Raw genomic sequence first — 22467 nt, forward strand, 5'->3', positions numbered from 1 at the left:
AGATTGGATAAACAACTACTAGAGTTTCCATCTGCTTTTACTAGTGGAAAAATCCCTAGTACATTTTTAATCCATCAAATTAAACCTCTTGATCCGTGTTCCATTTTTTTCATTTATAAACATTTGATGTCAGTGTGAAAACTTGCAAATCCTTTGAAAATGATTGTGTAGAAGACTATGACCTGTGTGGGAGGTCTTTGTGCATGCCAAATCCTAAGTGTTTATATTTCATACATGTGTTCTTTATTTTCCAAGTAGTGTGATTAGTTTAACTTTTGTTTCATGCTTTCTTAACTTAGCTCTTCAACTTTTGCTATAACTCTAAGTTTTGACATTGATAAACTAGCTCTAGTACTTAGTTCTAAAATGTCACAACCAATATAGCCTAGCTCTTTACTGTTTGTATTGTGCTTCTAAGTTTACAAACACCTGGATTGATACAAATATTATGTCCTACTTTATGCACTTAATTAGCTTGACACGATAGACATGAATGGTGTAAGTACTAAGTATATTTTAATAGCATTCCTTTGGGGTCATTTAGCTACCTCATGGATTGGTTTGAACAAGCATCATACTATCTTAGATTGCTATCACAAGGAATTTATTTGTCTTGATGGACAAGGGAAGCAACGGGAGGCACATGAAATTCCACGACCTATTTCCATAAAGGGAAATATTAACAATGAAAATGAAGATTTTTTTGGGAAAAGGATGTTAGATTTATGTGGCCCATATGGACGAGGAAAACAATGATAAGGTACCCAACATTGAAGATTATTCGGTGCTAAAGGAATGTAAGGATATTTTTGCGAGTATTCCAATGTTTCCTCCTAAAAGAGATATTGACTTTTCAATTGATTTTATGCCTAGAGTTTACATGAGAATCCATATCTCATTTATCACCCATTGACTATTAGTCAAGTAGACCATTCACCAACTAAATTCATGATCAACTTGCCATTGGTTGTACCAATGGATCTACCACCTGTAAACTACTTTTCAACAATATACATGGATTTTTCTTACTATTAACCTCCAATCAATTGCATAATTGTTCTATTATCCATTGACTACATACACTGAAATTTTGTAGGTAATCATGTCCTATTAATGACGTAAATGAGCAAGTCAAATTATATCCATTATCATGCAAATGACTTAGGCACATATAAATTAAGTGCAACTTCATAAATTAATAACATTCATTAATAAAATAATTACACTTATTAAATAGCACATGAGATGCAAGAACTCTTATTTTCGTAAAGTTTCACTCGTTGGTCATAGACCTCGGACCTTCCACCCAACCATATACCACACCACTCCAAATATCTGAGTAGTGGGTCACCCCTGAGTCAGGGCTAGAACTCCACATGGGAAAAGGCTCACCCAAATCCAACTACGATCATACAAACAATACTAAAACAAGTATTAGGATAGACACCAACTCTATCAGTATCCCTACCTACAATCTTGGATCCTCCAACTTGTGAAACACAAGGTAGTGAACCTCCTTCTCTACTTTTGTAGTTCAATGGGTTGTGCCACTATTCTAATTGGGATTCCAACACAAAGTAGACAAAAAGTCTAAAATTTGTTAATTTTAGGAGTTCTAGCTACCCTAATGAGTCTTCCAGGCACCCCTCAAGCTCCACATTGGGAAATTCTACCCAACCAATTCCCCCTACAAACTCCAACCTTACTCAAGATGAGAAAGGAGAATTGGACACATAACACCACTAAGGGATTCACAACAATTTACTAGGTCATAGGGTTCAATAGTTTTTCTTGATTCACTTACCCTAACGTCTGTAGCATAAACCAACAATTCACTAACAACAGATCAATAATGAACTAGGGATGAACCATTAATGGACCAACCAACAACGATGGTCAAATGAGCATGTAATGATGAAAGAATTATGGGATATCTAAATTATGTATGCATGTGATATTTCCACGAAGTGTTGCATGAAAAATTCACATAGCCACCTTGTCTCTTTTCACTTTTTAGAACCGATTTATAATTTCAAGTGGTGACTTAGGCTTAGACCATGTTTAATGACTTGGGTTATATTCATAAAGTGACTATATGAATATTATATTATTTTCATGGTTTAGTAACCAGGCCATGGTTCCATCCCTCAACTTTCCCTCTTGTGGAGTCTTAGGCCCCCCATCTCTCATGTCCTTAGTCTATAGTAGTGGTGTATTTTATTAACATGGGTGTTATTGACATATTGTATTGTTAGGATCATTGGATTTAATCACATAGGCATTCTAGTCACAAAATATATATTCGCACACAAGCCCTAAAATAAGTATCTACGAATGGACATGTAGGCCCAACACAGCTTTTCTCACAAGCCTGATAGAGATGTGTAAAATGCAACATATGGGTCATTTCTGAGGTGTTATAAGTGGGTTCTATGAGGGTCCCTTTAGGGGAATTGATATTCTATGATCTTTTATTTTTTGGGCTTGGTTTACGGTTGGGGTTAGGCAAAGAGTGACAATGCAATTATCCTCCATTAAATGGTAGTTCATTTATGGCCCCCTTAGGTGACAATGATTCTAAAATTAGAGGGGAGTCAAGAAACTCCCTTTTTCCTAGAAAATGATAGGTGATGGATTGTGAAGGGGGCATGGTGAGAGGGCTAGTTATTAATGAATAAAGGGGTAAAAATACAGGCCTTAAGAGGATAATATCAAATATGTTTATGGCTCTAAGGAAGTGTTGTGGCCACAACATCTCTTAAATTTTCTCAAATTTAAGGAATCCTTGTAAATTCTAAAATAGTTCACTTTAGCATATAATGATTCATTTTCATATTTTTTTTGGCTTCTTTTCATTTGTTTAAAAGTCTTTACTGACTTCATTGCTTTTTTTTAATGTCTCTTTAACTCCCTAAGAATTTAAACTTTTCTCAAAATATCTCGCTTCGAAAAGTTGAATCCTTGAAAAGGTCTTCAGTAATTTTGTCGCATTCTCCGAGGTCAAAATTGTGATGATATCCAAACATAAATAATATCGCAATTCTTTTATGGAAAGCGCGACGGTAAAGCATTTGAACCTACATCACAGTTTCATTATGAAATATTGCAATGATAATATTTTGGTAACTTATAGCAAATTCTTAAGGTGAAATTGCCTTTGCACGATACCACAAATTTATTGAACAATCATACATTATTTATACGTGGTAATCACATTGTAAAAAAAGTCAAAATTCATGATCTTGTGTATTCTTACAACATCATTAAGACAACATCCACATTGGCTTTCTCACATTGACATAACATTCCTTGGTTTGATCACGATAAAGAGATTTCAGTTTACAATTTAATTGCCATTCAAATTAAATCTCATAAAATCTTATTCACCACTGATTTCCTAATGTTCAACACAAATATGAGGGTTACAATTATTAAAGTGAGATATATACAAGTCAATTTCCCATGTCGCAATTGAGAGATCTCTTGTGCTTTATTTGATCTACACATTCATGATTTTGATAAGAGTTGATGCCATCAACCAAATTTTCACTAAAATTCATACAATTGAGGCACTTTGTCGCTATGTTAGAGTGTTGGTTGTCTTCTCCTTTAACAATTCTCAATCTAGTCCCGGAATTTCCTTTCCCTAGAGGTAGGTAAACTAAGGAAGGGTCAGAAGGAAACAGAGGAACTGCCTGAAGCATTGGGGTTTCCTGAAACAAAGAAAACTGCAACAATTTAGATCCTCTCTTGGTGTGCAGACATCTGCAACACAACAACTTGAGTGGTGGGCAAACTGCAAATGATATTTGAGAACGTGTTTGTGAGACGAGGTGGGGTGTGGAGGAGCTGAGGAACCAGGGTTTATGCACCAGAAGGCTATTGTACTGCTCTTGATACTGCACCAACGTCATTACAGACTGCAACTGTGTTACTATCTTCTACATTCATTAAATTCTAGGTATGCAACATTGGTTCATGGGTCGAATTGCTCTATCTAGTGTTAATATGCTATTCTATCGGCCATAATAGTTGGGTTTATTGGCATCTGGACGTATTGTTTGGGATTTTTGACCCCTTCTTTGCCTGCTTAACTCTGTTTAGGTCTATACTTCTATGGGCTTATAGAGGTATTAGCATGTTAATTCTCAATCTATTGTTGTCAGAACTCTCTCACGTTCTACTGATATTTGCACTTGAAATTTGCATTCTATGTTGCATCTTCACTACCCACTTATATCCTCTCATTTTTGCCCATATGCCATCCGGTTTTGATACTATTTGGGAATTTTTATCTACATTTTCTTCTAGGCTACGCTCTTGTTTGAATACAAACATTTTCATTCTGCATTGGCACCAGGGGACCAAATCCATCATTATTTCTAGGCCTTGTAAGCATTTTGGTTCCTACATTTGTAACTATTGGATGACCTGCGTTGGGTGTTATTGTTGTTGTTGTTGTGAGGGACTGTAGGCCTTCCATTTTTACTATTATTACCTTGCCTACTCTCTGGTTTGATACTAGTTTTGATGGGTCATCGGTGTTGGGCTCCCTCTGGTTATCTTCCAATTGCCGGAATACAGCCTTTTCTGGCAGTTTTCTTAATCCACGGTGGGTAGGTGGCATGTACAACCTTACAACACATCACATTTATGGCCACACGTCATATGAACACTTCCCCATGTGATCTCAGGCCTTGCTTATCACACCAAATCTAGCAGATTATTCCTTGTGTCAGTATCCTTGGCATTTTCCCATTTTGGATGACCTTCTGGCAGCGTCCTGATCCTTTGCTGGCTGTATGCTTTACATCCTGCTTGCTCTCTCTCCCTCATGAATGCTGCCTACCTGATCCCGAGGTATAGAGTGATTAATTCGGGACATTCCTTCCTTATTTTCCCAACTACTTCCCTGTACTTCTCATTTACTCTGTTAGAGGGGCCTATGGGTATCCTTGTGTGTTTCTCTTTCCATATTTGGATTATGGAGGGTCATGCATTTGACGTGTCTGCCAATGAGGCTCTCATCTAAGCCACCTTGGATGCTGAGTCTCTTCGAAAAAACACTTCTGGCTACGAATGTCATAGTGGCCCACACTCCCTCGATGCATGGCACACTATCCTAGGGGATGACCGGGTGCCAGATGGTGCTCATGCGGTTCCTATTCCACAGGGTGGCGTGCATGCAATTCATGGTCAACGTACTAAGCAGAGGCATCAATCTATCAAAACCACCACCCCAACTCTAGCTCTGGCTTTGGATAATGTTGTTCTGTTTGATCATATAACCAGCCTCCAGAAACAGACTCTCGTCGGCAGGTGGTACTTTCCTGAAATGAGTGACAGAGATGCGAATTTGGGTCGAAAGGAAATGGAAATCTATGCTTGGGTACTTGCTTACTATTGTACGCTTGTTGAAAGGTTGGTATAGCTTTCATTTTCTCAGTCAGGAGGACTTGGAGAAAATCAAAGTTATCCCGTGGATAAATGGTAAGAGCTTCCTGGCTCTTCACTCATGGTATATCGGGTATAATCCACTTCACAACACGCCGCAAAACAAGTTGATCTGGGTGAAATTTCCTGGCTTTCCAATTGAGTTATGGACTAAGCAGGCTCTAATGGATATTGGCAATGCAATTGGCAAGTTTGTTTATGTTGACCCGCGCTGTCTGGGGGCTCTAGACAAACGAGTCGCCTGGATACTTATTGAGAAGGAGTATCGGGGGGGGATTTCCGGACCATATTGAACTACACTGGGGAGAGACCCAATTATCTCAGAGGCTGGATTACTGGGGGGTACCCTTCAGGTGCTCGTTCTACCACTATACTAGGCATCTGATGGCTCATTGCCCACGTCGACCGGGAGGTCGATTGCATGGACGGAATTGTTTCAGCCGATCATCGATGTCACACTCTGGCAGGGGTCATCCTGGTTCGAATGGGAAACATGGTGCTCCACATTGGCAACATACAGGTATTTTATGTGGCTCTAATTCAAACAGACCTCATGCATTTGGTTCTTCCATATATGGCTCTTCGCCCATTACGGTTCCGTCTTCCCTGATATCCTCTGCCAAATCTGATTTTCTGGTTCTTGTTAGTCCTGTCCCACGCATCCGTCAACCTTCTCCGGGACCTTACCCCTGTCAGGAAATCCCTGCTTCGTTTTCGACACCCCATCTATACCACGACATTCCATCCACCTCACATATTTCGTACGTTCCATCCACCTCACATATTTCGTACATTCCAACACTGTCACCCTCCCGCTTCCTTAATAGGGCTAAGAGTCCTAGGAACAGTGTCACTCCACCTAATTCACCACTAGCCTCTCCCTCTAACTCTGTTGGAAGTGACCTGGACTTCCTTTTACAAAGGAAAACGTTGGATTTATGCACTCTCACTATTCATAAACCTTCGGGCTCCACATCACCTCACATCAGCCCATCCTCGGCTAGGAACATTACAGTCCAACAGAAACAAAATCGTGGCAGCCGTCATTTTTGGGGACGGCCCAGGCCTACCCCGCATACCTCTCCCATGGATTGCTTTCTGGTCGATGTACCTATTGTTGACATCCCTCCCTCACGGGCCCTTAGAGCATGGATGCCCGAAAACAAATTCTCATGACTTTTATCATTTCCCTTAACATCAGGGGTCTGGGGGCTGCCCCGAAATACCTAGCTCTCAAGCGTCTCCTTTCCACTCTGCATCCTTACATCATCCTTATACAAGAAACCATGCATTATGTTCCACAAGCTATACAATATTTTCAGAAAATGTTTCTGAACTGGTATATTACTGCTATTGCTACTGCGGGCCTCTCTGGCGGTCTAGTGGCCATATGGGACCCTCAGTGGGTCAAGATTAAATCTTACAAGTGCTTTGTTGTCATTTTACTTGAGGGAAACATCCACAGCCTTGATGGTATTGTTCATATCCTGAACATTTATGCTCCATATAAGGATAGTTCTGTATTTTTGGACAGGTTGATAACTTCTGGAATGATGGAGTTGACCTCACTCATCATCGTTGGGGACCTCAACCGCACTATTGGACTGGATGAAGTTTGGGTTCACACCAGGAAGATTGACCCCTTGGCTGGGATGATTCGGGATGCCATTATGATGCATAACTTTGTGGATATCTGCCCTGCGAAAATGGTGGGACAATGGTCGCATTGGCGAGGCATATGTTGCTAAGTGACTAGACCATTTTTTGGTTCATGAACAGCTGCTGGGCCGTCTTGGTGATGTCCATGCAAAAATCATAAGCAATTTTATATCCGACCACAGACCCATCACATTACAATGGAGGCGAATGGACATCCGCATGGGCATACCCTTCAAATTTAATAAGACCTGGCTTGAGGATCCCGACTTTAATAAATTGGTGATGGAAACATGGGGTCGTGCTTTTGCAAATGGTCGTTCCCCTATGGTTAACATACTTGACAATCTAGACATCCTTCTTGGGGAGGTCAAATCTTGGCAAAAACAGAAATATAGGGCCCTGCAAAAGGATCTCTTTGACATTCAGCGGGAACTGGATTCTTTACTCCCTATGATGACCTCCAACTGTCTATCTGCAACTACTCAATCTCGTATTCATGCCCTTGAGCTAAATAAGAAACAACTCCTCTCTATAGAGGAATCCACATGGCGATTGAAAGGTCGGGCTTTATGGATCAAGGAAGGTGATCGCAACACTTAATTTTTTCATCGCTTTGCAAATCACCTATGCAACATTAACACTATATGGGGGATCAAAAACGTTGATGGACAATACATCCAAACATAGGAGGAGATTAGTAATGCCGTTGTCACCCATTTCCAAAGTGCATATGGTCGTAATGAAGAGAATGTTGCGGAGGAACTCATATGGGGGATTGAACCATACCTGACTATGTATGATGAGGGTTCAAATGAAGAACTTTTTAAGGAGGTCACATAAGAAATTTACTTAGCATTCAAAAATCCTTCAAGGGTGATAAAAGTCCGGGGCCGAACGGATGGATGGTAGAACTCTTCACCCACTTCTTTGATCTGTTCAAAAACGACTTATTGGGCATGGTGGAGGAATCGAGGATCACTGGTAATATTCATAACCGTATCACCTCCACTTATATTACACTCATTCCAAAGCGTTGTCCATAAACAAGCTTTGCTGACTTCAGAACCATATCACTCTGCAACCTCATTTACAAAATCATATCAAAAATCATTGCCGGTCGTATGCGATGCACTTTATCATGCCATATTTCACCTGAACAGCACGGTTGTCTTACTTACAGAAGGCCTATGACTATCTGGATTGGGGTTTCCTCAGACCGGTTCTCATCAAAATTGGCCTACAACCCAGATGTGTCGATTGGATCATGGCGTGTGTTGTTAATGTCAATTATGTTGTTATCATAAATGGATATCCATCTAATTTCTTCCGAGCTGGTCGGGGACTCCGCTAGGGATGCTCCCTCTCACCTCTGATTTTCATTTTGGCGATGGATGGGCTTATCTTGAACATAAAAAAGGCGGTGCACAAGAATAATTCCAGGCTCTGTAGATGGGAAACAACATCAACGTATCGCATGGTTTCTTCGTCAATGATGTACTCATCATGGGTATGTTATGTCGACTTGCATGGTTATGTCTTTTTCATATTTTCAGAAGATTTGCAAATGCCACTGGCCTGCATATGAATGTTCATAAATCTATTTTGTATCATGGACAATGTGACATGGATTCTATTGCATATATCAAAAATCCTTTTGGCATCGAGGCGGTGATGATCCAAAATGGTATGAAATACGTTGGATATCATATTAAACCTTGTAGTTACAGAGTTGTTGATTAGCAATGGCTTGTAGATCGTTTTTTCAAAAGGATTTCTGGGTGGGAATTTAGGTGTCTGTCTCTGGGGGGTCGGGTCATACTTACCCAAGTTGTCCTTACTCAATTGGGGGTTTACTGGGCACATCTTTTTCATATCCCTGTCTCTATTATCAACAGTCTAAACCGTATCATGGCTAATTTCATCTGGGGGGGAGTCATGGTAAAAAAAAATATCATTTGGTCAAGCTATCCAACATCTCTTATCCAAAGGGGATGGGTGGATGGGGAGTCATGGACCTGCGTCATTTTGGAGGGTCACTATTGATCAAATCTCTTTGGAGGGGTATATTTGGGTCTGGCACTTGGAGTAGGGTCATTCGGCATAAATACCTTAAGGATCAAGACTTCTTGTTATGGTATCGTAAAGGTACCATTGGAACCAGTCATGGATCGACTATCTGGCTTAGTTTTCTTAAGATTGCTAAAAATTTTATCCAACATCTTGCATGGAAGATGGAATCTGGCAACATAATCCTCATCGGTGTTGATCAGATTCTGGGTGTTGGCATTGACTGTAATATTTCTGAGGGGCTTATACATTTCTTAAATGGTCGTGGCATATACTTCTGGTGCCAAGCCATTGCTCATTGGCAAGGCCCACGCCCCATATGGAAAAGTGCACTGGATATAGGTCTATTTGGGCAGATGGACCTGGAGTGGAACCAGATCACTGCTGGCATGAAGCAACTCCACATTTGTCGTACGAGATCACATGATAAATTCATATGGACTAGGAAGATGGTATCAGATAATATTATCGTTGCTAATACATACTTAACTCTATGCAACATGGATGTTAGACAGGGAGAGCATCATGTCTTATATGCCTTTTGGAAAACCAAAATCCCAAACAAAATCATCATCTTCACATGGCTGGTCTACCACAACAAAAATCTAATATGGGAAAATTTGCAGAAGAGGTAGTGACATGGACCTGGCATATGCTCCATATGCAAAAGGGATGTGGAGAACAATAACCACATATTTCTCCAATGTTCGTATACAGTACAGGTATGGAAAAAACTTTCGTCACACATTGGTTTTCCTTATATTCAACATGACTGCATTGTGGAATTTTTGAAATGGTGGAGCACTCAGAAATCTATATGGAGAATCATCCGACTTTTCCTTTTCTAGGCGATTTGGAATTGGAGAAATAAGTACATTTTCCATAATTCCACAGAAGAATTTTCTATGGTTTTTGAAAGAATCATCACCAATCTTTCCATACACTCCACACAACCCACATGCTCCAGAATCAGACAACACAAGCAAATCGTCCTACAAATGGAATATCCAATGGGCTTCTTTGATGGGGCTGCAGAAAGGAACACCCGTGGCTGTGGTTTTTGGATAGCAATTTCAACTCATATGTCCTACAGGGTTTACTGGAATGGAGGTAGGGGCACCAACACCAGGGCTGAAGCCATGGCACTATGGGGCCTCCTTTGGTTCCATAATTTCCTTGGCATTCCTCACATTCATATTTATGGTGATTCCAAGATCATCATTGAACATGTCAAAGGCAAAGCAACCATCAACAATCCCTTGCTAGTCGGTTGGCTGGGGAGAATAGATCTTCTATGGCAACAACACAGCGACTCCACATTATACCATATAGGCAGAGAATAGAACAAGGAAGTTGATGGCCTATCAAAAAAGGGACTGCACAATAAGATCGGTAATATGCATATGGAGGTAACATGGGAACAAAATGTTTTTGAAGTTGGAGAATTTCCATTTCAAGGGTAACTTCTTTTCTTCTCCAATCTTTTTTTGTAAAATTTTGTATGATGAATTTGTTTATCCACATCAGCTTTCCAACTAGTATGGATGAATAGACATGCTGATTACTCACTTGCCTGGATAGAAGGTATGGATCCATTATTGGACCCTCTACTGATGATTATATCCTTGCCTACTATTTATTTTCATGGACAATACTGGGCTGATGAACTGTATGTTTAGTTTAGTTTATTAAACCTGTTATTTTTTGGTGGGGATGCATGATATGCTCACCCAAATGCCCTGAATGTTGTAATGGACAGTATGATGAAGATCATATCCTGTATATTTGAACATATGATATAATATTATGCTTTTTTCGTTCTTAAAAATAGAAAAAAGAAAAAAAGTAGTAATTGTAATAATAGCCACATGATTTAATAACACAAATTAATATTACTTTATATTGTATCTACCGTGCTTGAGTCATCGTTTATCACATGATTAGGATATCTCATTCAAATTCCTCACAACTTCGATATGGAAGATTGTGAGAGGAAGGTTTTACAATTAATTGTAGCGGCAATACATTGAGGTAGTATGGGAAGACTCATCGCTTCCACATTTGACTAAGGTTCTATGAAAGAGTTTCAACTTGCAACGCAATCAGCACAACCCTCAGTTAACACAATACTATAGCAATATTCCTCGCAGCTTTGATGGAAAAAATACAATAATAAGAAATCACTCTCTTACTCATAAAAAAAATATCCTTACACATGCAATATTATTTATACATTATTGTGTAAATCCTTCCATGATTTTATCGTGTCTCTTATCATCACTCTAAAGTCGTATTAAGTTGGTTGATACTTGCGATGTACTTCTTATCACTAAATTCATCATCATATAATCGAGATTCTTGATACAAGAGTATGTCACAATTTAGATGCAAATATTTTAATTGTTGTTTCTTATTTCTTTCAACAACCCCGTAATTAATTTTCAAATTTTACAGGTGTTGCAGGTAAGCTCTAAATCGGTTAATGGCGCTCAGCAAAATTAATTTGAGTTCAAGCAACAAACCCCCTTGCAAATATCGTTATGTCATTGCGGTGATGAACATGTATTCCAGGTTGTTCATGGAACTTTCTGCAAATTGAAAGGATCTTCAACAAACCAACTTGGTTGCATACTAATATAGGGAAAATCCCGAATTTCATGGCCTATTTGGCCACTTCTGCTCAACAACGAACATCCTCATTGGTTATAATCAAACATAGTTTTGAAGAAGTTCTAGATTATAAGCTATTTTTAAGTAGTTGGTTGGATCTGGTAAAGAAAGCTGTGAAGATGATCTCTATCTTCAACTACTCCAAAATTTATAAAAGGAAAAAAATTCATGAGGATTGGGGGTTGGGGAATCCAACATTGTGGGTTGTTGTAAGAGAGTTTTGGCATTATTGCCATTTTTGCAGTTTGTAATTGGGGTTTTCGAATCTAACAAAGAGGGACTGCAGAATAGTGAATAACATTTTTGTATATTAGTTGTTCCGTAGTCTGTAGGAGGGGAGTTGAAATCCAGGGGAGATGGAGAAAAAAACACTACTGTAATTTCTTTGTATTTCAGAGGTTTTGATCTTTTTTAATTGAATCAGCGAATGGAGAATTTTGTTTATGTACAAGATTTAAGCATTGTTGTATTTTTTCTTTTTGTCTATAAATAGAATCTTTTGTTATACTTATTCATTTATGTTTTATAAGTGTGGCTTTTCCTTTTAACACTATTTCTTATATGGATTATTTACGCTTATTTCACATCTTATCAAGCTAATTTACAGGTTGGGCATAAATGGATTTGAATTTTGATTTTGCATTTGAGCATGCTCTTATTAACTAAGCTAAATATTTAACTATTAACTTAGTGAAATAACAGTTTGGTTTCACTTGTTTTATTCTGTTAGGACTATTCCAAAGATTGTGACATAATCTTTTGCTTCAAGTGCAGTATCCTTTGAATTTAGGTATATGTGAAGTGGTGGTTTGGTGACAATTCATTAAACAGTTGTTTGCTCATATTTGTTAGATTAAGTGACCAAAACTTAGAACTACTTCTTTGATTGGTCAACTTTATTTGTTTATCCTAAGTTCAAATTGATTCATCTTAATAATCTCCACTCTCGATTAGTATTAGATGTTTATCTCTTGGCTTGGAGTAAGGCTATCCTTCTTCATGACGAGATTTGTCCATTTGCATCATAGGATGTATTTGATTATTTCATTCTTTAAGTTTCCTTGCATAGGAGCAAATCTCACATGGTCAGACTAAGCCCTGGTTTTAGTCACTCAAAAGGAATCATAATTTTCTAAAGTATTTGCATACAAATGATTCTTTTCCCTTTAGTTTGTTAATCTCGATAATCATCACTCATAAAAAAATTGAAGGTCATCCTTATGCATATTGTACATATTATTTAGTATAGGCTAATCTTAGGACACATGTAATTGGAGACCCATTGAACTAGTCACGATTGTCATTTCAACGGAAACGAGGCTAATTGGGACTCTCACTAGGCAATTCCTCCCATGTTTGAGCTATGACATTTCTAGGCCTCAACATAGTTGGTGCTAGAAGGAGGGCCACAAATTCCTATATGTGTAGAATGTTTATTTTTACTAAGTATGGATCGCACTTTGGGTCATGCTTTTAGTTCTCTTGAACCTACTAGATGTTTTCTCAGGAAACCAATCTTGTCCTTGATCAGACCAACATATGATAATGAGAATGTAGTTTCTGGTGTATATCATGTTCTACAATTTATGATTAAATGTAATTCTTTTAATATCACTAACGAAAATGAGATATGTAGGTTATTTGCTCTCACATTTAAAGGACGAATTCGAGGATGGTATAAAACACTTCCAGATAAATCTGTACATTCTTGGGAACATTTCATTGATATTTTTATTTCATCTCATCAGTGTTATGATTATGATAAGTTATGTTTAGAAATAAGAACTCTTTCAATGCAAGAAGATGAGTCAATCGAAGAATTTTATGATAGATTTAAATCTCTTTGTTTTAGATTTCACCTCAAAGATATTCCTTCAGAAGAGGATTTGTTACAATGTTTTCAATTTCTTGTTTCTTCTTCTTGTAAACATAATAAATCTAACAAGGATGAACAAGATAGTCTTGACGTTTTTCTTAATCCTATTGAACCCACAAACAAATTGGAAATTTTTACAAACTCTCAAACACTTGGACTTTCCTTTGTAAATCCTCAAATTTCAAAATGATAATTGAAGTCCATTCATGGAATTTGAGGATATATATGTCTTATCTTCGAATGTTTGCAATCAACCTCGAGCAAGTTTAGTAGGAATAACTATATCTCAAACTATGATTAATGAGCATTAGTCCTTCTTCGAAGGCAGACTTAGTACATGTCTTATCTTCTAATGTTTGCGATCAACCTCAAGCAAGTTTAGTAGGAATAACTATATCTCAAACTATGATTAATGAGCATTAGTCCTTCTTCGAAGGCAGACTTAGTACTAATTCCTATTCCTTTAACAAAACATCTACCATCAAATTAGACTGCTTTCCACATCCATGATGAAGAAAATCATATGGATGTTCTTAATATGAAACACTCTGGTGTTCACTACTTCTTATACCTAGACCTCTTTGCAGATCAGAGTACAACCAATAGTGATCCTATAAATCTTTCTGATGAAACTTGCCTTCAACAAGTTTAAATTTATTTGAGGATCATACTTTTTGTGAGAATGACTCTTTACCCATCCTTGATAATCTTCAACCACCTTTCTTTACTTTTATTAATTCTCTCAACTCAAATAAATCACATCATTTTCAAGAAATGGAGGTTATCTATGATAAAAAACTTGATGATAATGTCATAGAGCTACCTTCATCACAAAATGACTTAAGTTTGGACCTCTCAATGGATTCTTCATGTATTTTCCCCTTTCCTCCTGTATATAAGCACAATTATGTATGCACTAATGAATTAGATCACCAAATTTTCAACAATATCATCCTTGATAGTCTAATGGAAGCATATTTCCAAAAGGTTTCATCTCCTCTTCCTAGCGTTAAATCTATCCATGTAAAGAAAGCTTGGTCTTGGAGTTATCCTTCTAACTGCAATGAACAGAAAATAGATAATTTCAATACTAACATTGTGTGTCCACATGCTTCAACATCAAAAGGTACAACATCCCTACAAATCCTATCATATTCATCCCCTTGGAATATTCTTCAAGTAATGTCAAATATTCATCCTTATTTTAATGATCCTTTGAAATATACTTGGAGGATTCATTCCAAGGGAAGACTCTTGTATATAAGTTAATTTATTTTCATTTTGTAAGGGTAGATGTACATAGTTAAGTTTTTATTTTATTTCTTATTGCTTTGTTTTACTGCATTTATTGACGCATGTCATATCTTTGATTGCAGGAATTGAACTGATGGAATGGCTTCATTGGAAATATGCGTACACTTGATCAGTTTTACTTATGCAAATTTTTGTACATATTGTATATAGTAGGATTAGAATTAGTTTAGAATATTGTGTTTTGCTTTGTTTCATTCCTGAATAAAGTAATCATGGTAACTTTTGAACTAAAAAATGGTTATTATCAAGGTAATGCTTGTTTAAAATTTAAGCTCCAATCTCAAATACTTACTTTAAAAAGGCTTGTTACAACAACCCAAGTATCTTGGTTATGATATCATAAGCAAATGTTAAACATGATTGCATATTAGTTAGATTTTGTAGGAAGACCTTATTAATCATAACTCTACAAGACATCTTTATCACCATCTCCATCTATCAAAACATGTTTATTAACCATGAGTTAATATTGCTTTATTTTGTCTTATCTTGTTAAAAAATTCAAGGCTTAGTGGTTTGATTTCTTTTACCGTAATTTTGAGTTTTTTGCTTGCTTGGGTTTATTTATTTGTTATGTAATTATCAAATTTTTTGTTTGAAAGAACTATGTTATCAAGCAACCTCAATTGGTCCTCACGGGGAAATTTTTACTCTCTATATTTTCAATTGGATTTCCTTATCAAGTTCCCTGTTTCTTATCACTTAACCATTTGTCATGGGGAACATTGGGTCAGGAACTAAGTTTGTGAGTCCATCAATATAGAGGAATAAGTAAATACCAAGCTGAAATTTTGAATCCCTGCCAAACCCTCCACATACAATTCTCTACTCTTGTTGAAGAGGATAATCCTAGCGAGTTATATCTTTAAGTATCACATTTGTATCTTTAATGCATAACCTCTCGTACCACCCCACTCCCTGCATCTAAAATTCAAATATCAATTTTAAAATATACTAATATAAAATTAACATCAAAGGGAGTTGGAAACACACATGTGCAGGAAATGCATTCAAACCTGTCGGGGTATTGAACATGCCCACTTGCATCAGGTTCATGCATACATGGTACCATGAAAACTTTGTTGGGGTATTGAAAAAGCCTACTAACAGCGAAGTAATGTCAGGTAATGAGGTAATTTGGTAACTGATGGATACTAATATTTAATATCCTCCTAGTTTTTTTCACTATCCACTAGTAGAGATGTGATTTAATGTTAATGATTATTCCCTTTTGATTGGATTCAATGATTTAGCACTAGACATTCAAGTACTCTCATCTTTTAGGCACTCGCCTTTTTTTATTTCCATCTCATGTGGGACCCTTGGAAGTGGCATAAGGTACAAATATCTTTTGGAAACTTCTACCAAGCCTATCATCTTAACCAGAGATAACTGCTTCGTCCCAGTGTGTTGCCAGTTGTTATGGCCATGACATCTCTTAAAATTTCTCGAATTTAAGTAGTCTTTCTTGTAAATTCTAGCATAGTTCGCTTTAACATTTAATGAATAGTTTTCATATCTTTTTGGCTTCTTTTGGTTTGTTTATAAGTCTCTACTGACTCCATTGCTTTTTCTTTTAATGTCTCGTTAAGCCCCTAAGAATTTAAACTTTGTTCAGAATATCTCGGTTCGAAAAGTTGAATCCTTGAAAAGGTCTTCCGTGATTCTGTCACATTCTCCGAGGTCATAATTGCAATGATATCTAGACATAAATAATATCACAATTGTTCTATGGAAAGTGCATTGGTGAAGCATTTGAGTCTACATTGCAGTTTCATTATGAAATATTGCGATAACAATATTTTGGTAACTTATCGCAAATTCTTAAGGTGAAATTTCCAGGGCATGATACAACAAATTTATCGAACGAGCATAAATTAATTATGCATGCTAATCACATTGTAAAATAAAATAAGTCAAAACTCATGATCTCATGTATTCTTACAACATCATTATGACGACATCCACACTGTCTTTCTCACCTTTACATCACATTCCTTGGTTTGATCACAATAAAGAGATTTCAGTTTACAATTTAATCGCCATTCAAATTAAATCTCATTAAAAGCTTAATTACCATTGATTTCATAATGTTCAACACAAATACGAGGGTTACAATTATTAAAGTGAGATATATACAACTCTATTCCTCGCGTCGCAGTGGAGAGCTCTCGTGTGCTTTTTTGAGGACGAAAAAGCATAATTGTATTTATATAAGAAATATAAACAACAATGACATGAGAGGATATATGTCTCATATAGATCAGACTAAGCAAAATGATGGCGAGATCTTGTCGCAAAAACCAAACAAACGGCCATCATCAAAGCCTTCCAGAGAAAAAAATATGCTGACAACCATGAGAGTTTATATGTCTATATAAATCTAACTAAGCAAAAAAATGGCGAGATCTAGCCACAAAACCAAACAAGAGGCCATACAATCGGCCACCATCAAAGCCATCCAGAGAGCAAACATACTGACAACCATCAAGCCTGGAGAACCTGCAGCCACTGGAAAAAGAAACAGCATCATATAGGGAACTGAGAAACAACATTATATAGAAATCTAAGACCATCAACATCTGGAGAGACAGCAGAACTGAAGGGAAACAAAACCAAAAGGTAAATGAGAAGACCAAAACCGATGCAAAGGAAAGGTTAAAATTCGGGAGGAAAGAAGTCCTGTATGGAGAAGATTTTCCTTTCATGAGCAACCTGTAAAAACCATAAACTTGGAACCGCCTGAAGGCCCTTTTTTGATAAAACATCTGCTTGTTGATTTAGAGCCCTGTTGATGTGATGAATAGAGGCTCCCTCTGATCTATTCCATAAGAATTTGATCCTGTCTAACCACCCTACAAGCTGAGGCTTAAGAATGTTATTCTTACCAAGCACATAATCCACCATAACCTTCGAATCTCCAAAGATGGAGACATCCTGTAGATTAAGAAAGAGACAGAAATTTAGAAGGCCAGCAAGGGCCATCGCCTCAGCTTTGTTGTTGGATCCCCTCCCCCCATTCCAGTGAATGAGAAATTGGTTATTTTCATTTGCCCAGATGATAACCCCATAGCCACAATAACCATTATGTTCAGCTACATCGAAGAAAGCCCTTGGCAAAGATGACAACTTTTGTGGGATCTCATTACCATTTTGATTCAGCTACTTGGAAGGTCTCTGCGAGATTGTTTCATAGATGGAAGTAATGATGAAGAAAATTTCCAGAAAAAAAGATATAAAGAGAACTCTCGTGTGCTTTATCTGATGTACATTCACAACACAATTTTGATAAGAGTTGATGCCATCAACCAAACTTTCACTAAAATCCAATAATAAAATATCACTATCTTACTCATCACAAAAATATCCCTTACACATGCGATATTATTTATACATTATTGTTTAAATCCTACCATGATTTTCTCGATTCTATTATCATCCCTCTGAAGCCGCATTAGGGTGGTTGATACCTGCGATGCTCATTATCACTAAAGTGTTCATATTCATCATATCAATCGAGCTTCTTAATACAAGAGTCTATCACAATTTAGATGCAAATATTTTAATGGTTGTTTCTTATTTATTTCAACTGCCCCTATACTTAATTTTTGAATTTCAGACGTGTTGCAGGTAAGCTATGAATTGGTTAATGGTGCTCAACAAAATTAATTTGATTTCAAGCAACTAACCCCATTGTGAATCTCGTCACGATATTGAAGTCATCGCGGTGTTGAATGTATATTCCAGGTTGTTCATGGTACTTTCTGCGAATTAAAAGGATCTTCGACAAACCAACTCAGTTGCATACTAATCTAGGGAGAATCCCGAGTTTCATGGTCCATTTGGCCATTTCTCCTTAATAATGAACATCCTCATTAGTTATAATCAAACACATTTGTCAAGGAGTTCCATTTATTCCATAGTAATGCAATGGCAGAAAGAGCCCTACAATTTCACCTAAAATTGAATTATTTAATAAAGGACTCTAACATGAATTCATTGATTGTGGAAGTCACCATCGAGATTACCTAAATTGAAGTATTATGGCAAGCCCATGGAACACAAATCACATCGAATAGAATCAACTTTGCATATCCTAAGAAGTTAAATTGAATTGCTATAAGCTATTTTTAACTAGTTGGTTAGGTGTAGTAAAGAAATATGCAGAGAGGTTCTCTATCTTCAACTTCTCCAAAAAATTATAAAAGGAAAAAAATTCATGAGCACTGGGGTTGGGGAATCGAACATTGTGAGTTTTTGTAAGAGAGACATGACATTATTGCCATTTTTGTAGTATGTAGTTGGGGTTTAGGGATTTTAGAATAGTGTATAACATTTTTGTATATTAGTTGTTTTTTCGATTTATAAGAGGGAATTTGAAATCCAGGGGAGATGGAGAAAAAATAACTATTGTAATTTCTCTGTATTTCAGGGGTTTTGATTTTTTTTAATTGAATCAACCAATGGAGAATTTCGTTTATGTACAATGTTTAAGCATTGTTGTATTTTTTCTTTATGTCCATAAATATAATCTATTGTTATACTTATTCATTTCTATTTTATAAGTGTGGCTTTTCCATTTAGTACTATTTCTGAGATGGATCAGTCATGCTTATTTCACATATTATCAAGCTAACTTGCAGGTTGGGAAAAAATGGATTTGAATCTTCATTTTGCGTTTGAGAGTACTCTTATTAACTAAGCTAAATAACTAACTACTAACTTAGTGAAATAAGAATTTGGTTTCACTTGTTTTCTTCTGTTAGGGTTATTCCAACAATTGTGACATAATCTTTTGCTTCAAGCACAATCTTCTTTGAATTTAGGTGTATGTGCAAGCGATGGTTTGGTGACTATTCATTAAACAATTGTTTACTCATATTTATTACATTAAGTGACCAAAACTTAGAACCACTTATTTGATTGGTCAACTCTATTTGTTTATCTTAAGCTCCAACTAATTCATGTTAATTATCTCCATTCTCATTTAGTATTAGATGTTTATCTCTTGGCTTGGAGTAAGGCTATCCTTCTCCTTGAAGATATTTGTCCATTTGCATCATAGGATTAGTTGCATTTGATTCTTTCATTATTTAAGTCTCCTTGCATAGGAGAAAATTCCACTGTGGCCATATTAAGCCTCAATTTTAGTCACTCTAAAGGAATCATCATTTTCTAAAGTATTTACATACAAAGGATTCCTTTCCCTTCAATTTATTAATCTCAATAATCATTACTCATAAACAAAATCAAGGGCATCCTTGTGCATATTGTACATAATAGTTAGTACAGGCTAACCCTAGTATAGGCTAATCTTAGGAAGCGAGTAATTGGAAACCCATTGAACCAGTTAGGATTGTCATTTCAACGAAAAGGAGTCTAATTGGGACAAAAATCTATATTGTTGAGTACTACTATAAGTCCATGTGCAAACTGGTGTTCTTGATCATCTTTGAATATTATGATAAAATCAAAATAGTGAGAAGATATACTACTAGCACCACTAGTGCCATACCTCTTTGATTCAATATATTCAATATCGTCATGAAGAACAAGCATTGGTGGTTTAGGAAAGAAGAAAAATATATTTTTCAATGGATGTAAGATTCTATCTTCAGCCTTACGTGATGCTCTGACTACATAACCATCTTGACTGCTGCGAAACTTCCTTCGCTGTGTTACTTTGGTAGCATATAGACCACACAAGATTGTGTAAACACTTCATGGGATAAATCCTTATATCAAGGTTCAAGCTTGTCCTTCTACTTGGTATTTAGTAGTTCTTCAATCTCCATTTCCTTTGCACACCCCATATAATCCTCCTGGTCCATCTTCATCATCTCTGTTGTAAAATGCCCTTTACCCCTGTGTTTAATTGCCATAATGGGCAATGCCCTTTACCCCTATGCTTGATTGCCATAAAAAACAATTGTACATTAAAATCATGAGAGTTGCATGTTGAGGCCTCCTACGTTGTTGGTATGAAAATAAATTTGATTATCCCCTTTTCAACCATTTCAAATTGCTTACCAACATTTCTACAGGGTGTGTGCATCCATGATTGAACATGAACATTGATCCAACATGCCTGATTGTTGTGAGAAAGAGCTTGATTTATTAGACCAGCATTGCTAGTATTTTTGGATATAGGCTCCCTGCCATTGTAATTTAATATATTCATGGAGTCTAGATTGTACTCTTGCTCCTACCATGGTGCTAGGTCATCCTTGATGTTGTGTAAGTCTTTGCTCATCTTCTATAATTTCAAGGTTGCAGTCAGAACAAATTACCAATAAAATAAATTGGTGCAGAAATGCTTCATCAAGATTAGTCCCAACCTTGTGCACCATTATGTCCACTTCTTTGGAATTTTTAATACACTAAAGAGGAGAATCCCCAATGGTTGAGGTGTTTAGAATATGACAAAGCTAGCTATCATTTTGGAGAGGAATTTCTTACGTTGTGTTGTGATTTCAACTTAATTATATGTGTTGGTTTAGATAGTTGGAAAAGATCTGGGAACTTCACTTGCAACACATACAATGGGCCAAGGGTCGTTTACTATGTCATTCACTCACAAAGCTTAAATGAAAAGATAGACTAAATTAATATTGCAGAGCATATTTTGGACTTAAAATCACACCATAACCCAATTTATATAAAGCTATCTTGGTTAGAAGAAAGGCATCATAGGAGGAAAACCCAATGTTCTTGAGAATCACTATCAAGGGGAAAAATTCTTCTAACACAAAAAAAAAAAAAAATTACTATCTTGAAGACAATGCAAGAGAGATCAATTCAGAAGGAGAAAATTGATTTCCAGAGCCTCAATAGTCATGAGTTAAGAAATATAATTCAAGGTGCACTTGAGAAGTGCAAAAGAGCAAAAAATAGGAAATCATAATCAAATTGTTTTCTTGTAAATGTTTGGTTTGATGAGGAATGAAAAATGGCAAGGAGAACCTTGAAAAAGGTAGGCAAGGAGAAGATGAATGTAAAGTTATATAAGAAGATTTTAAAAAGCAAAAAAGATGAGTTCATGCAAACAAGGCGAGAAGCGTTAATATATCCAGGAAAGAATGAGCCACATCTTTTTTGGTAGGAACTTTAGCTAAGGAAGAAGCAATCTGAAAATAATATTACAACTAATCAATGGTTTGACTATGCAATACAACTCTATGAGAAATAATCAGAGGTCGATCCTCCCCACAAGATCAACACAACTACAAATATTTTCACATTACAGGAGGTCGATATTGGAATCAAGAAGTTGAAAACAAAAAAGGCAAAGGACTTGGTTAAACTTCAAGCAAAATATATAAAGTGGGGAATGAACACCCTTGCACCTCACATCGTGGAAATATTCAACAACATCATTCGACCATGATTCCCAAGAGATTGGATAACTAGCCTAGCAATACCCTTTT

The 22467-nt window shown here is 36.7% G+C and overlaps 1 protein-coding gene across 1 annotated transcript; it reads left to right on the forward strand.

The window, feature by feature from the left end:
• The first annotated feature begins 6740 nt into the window (after positions 1-6740).
• Positions 6741-7713, forward strand: LOC149224299 (uncharacterized). Its single transcript, XM_089388145.1, has 2 exons — positions 6741-7163; positions 7234-7713. Exons 1-2 carry the CDS (start codon positions 6741-6743, stop codon positions 7711-7713), a joined length of 903 nt encoding a protein of 300 aa, XP_089244271.1.
• Positions 7714-22467: the final 14754 nt, after the last annotated feature.

Source organism: Pinus tabuliformis, chromosome Q (assembly GCF_031772625.1).
Source record: "Pinus tabuliformis cultivar Carrire ecotype Pingquan chromosome Q, CPIR1, whole genome shotgun sequence".
Taxonomy (NCBI): Eukaryota; Viridiplantae; Streptophyta; class Pinopsida; order Pinales; family Pinaceae; genus Pinus; species Pinus tabuliformis.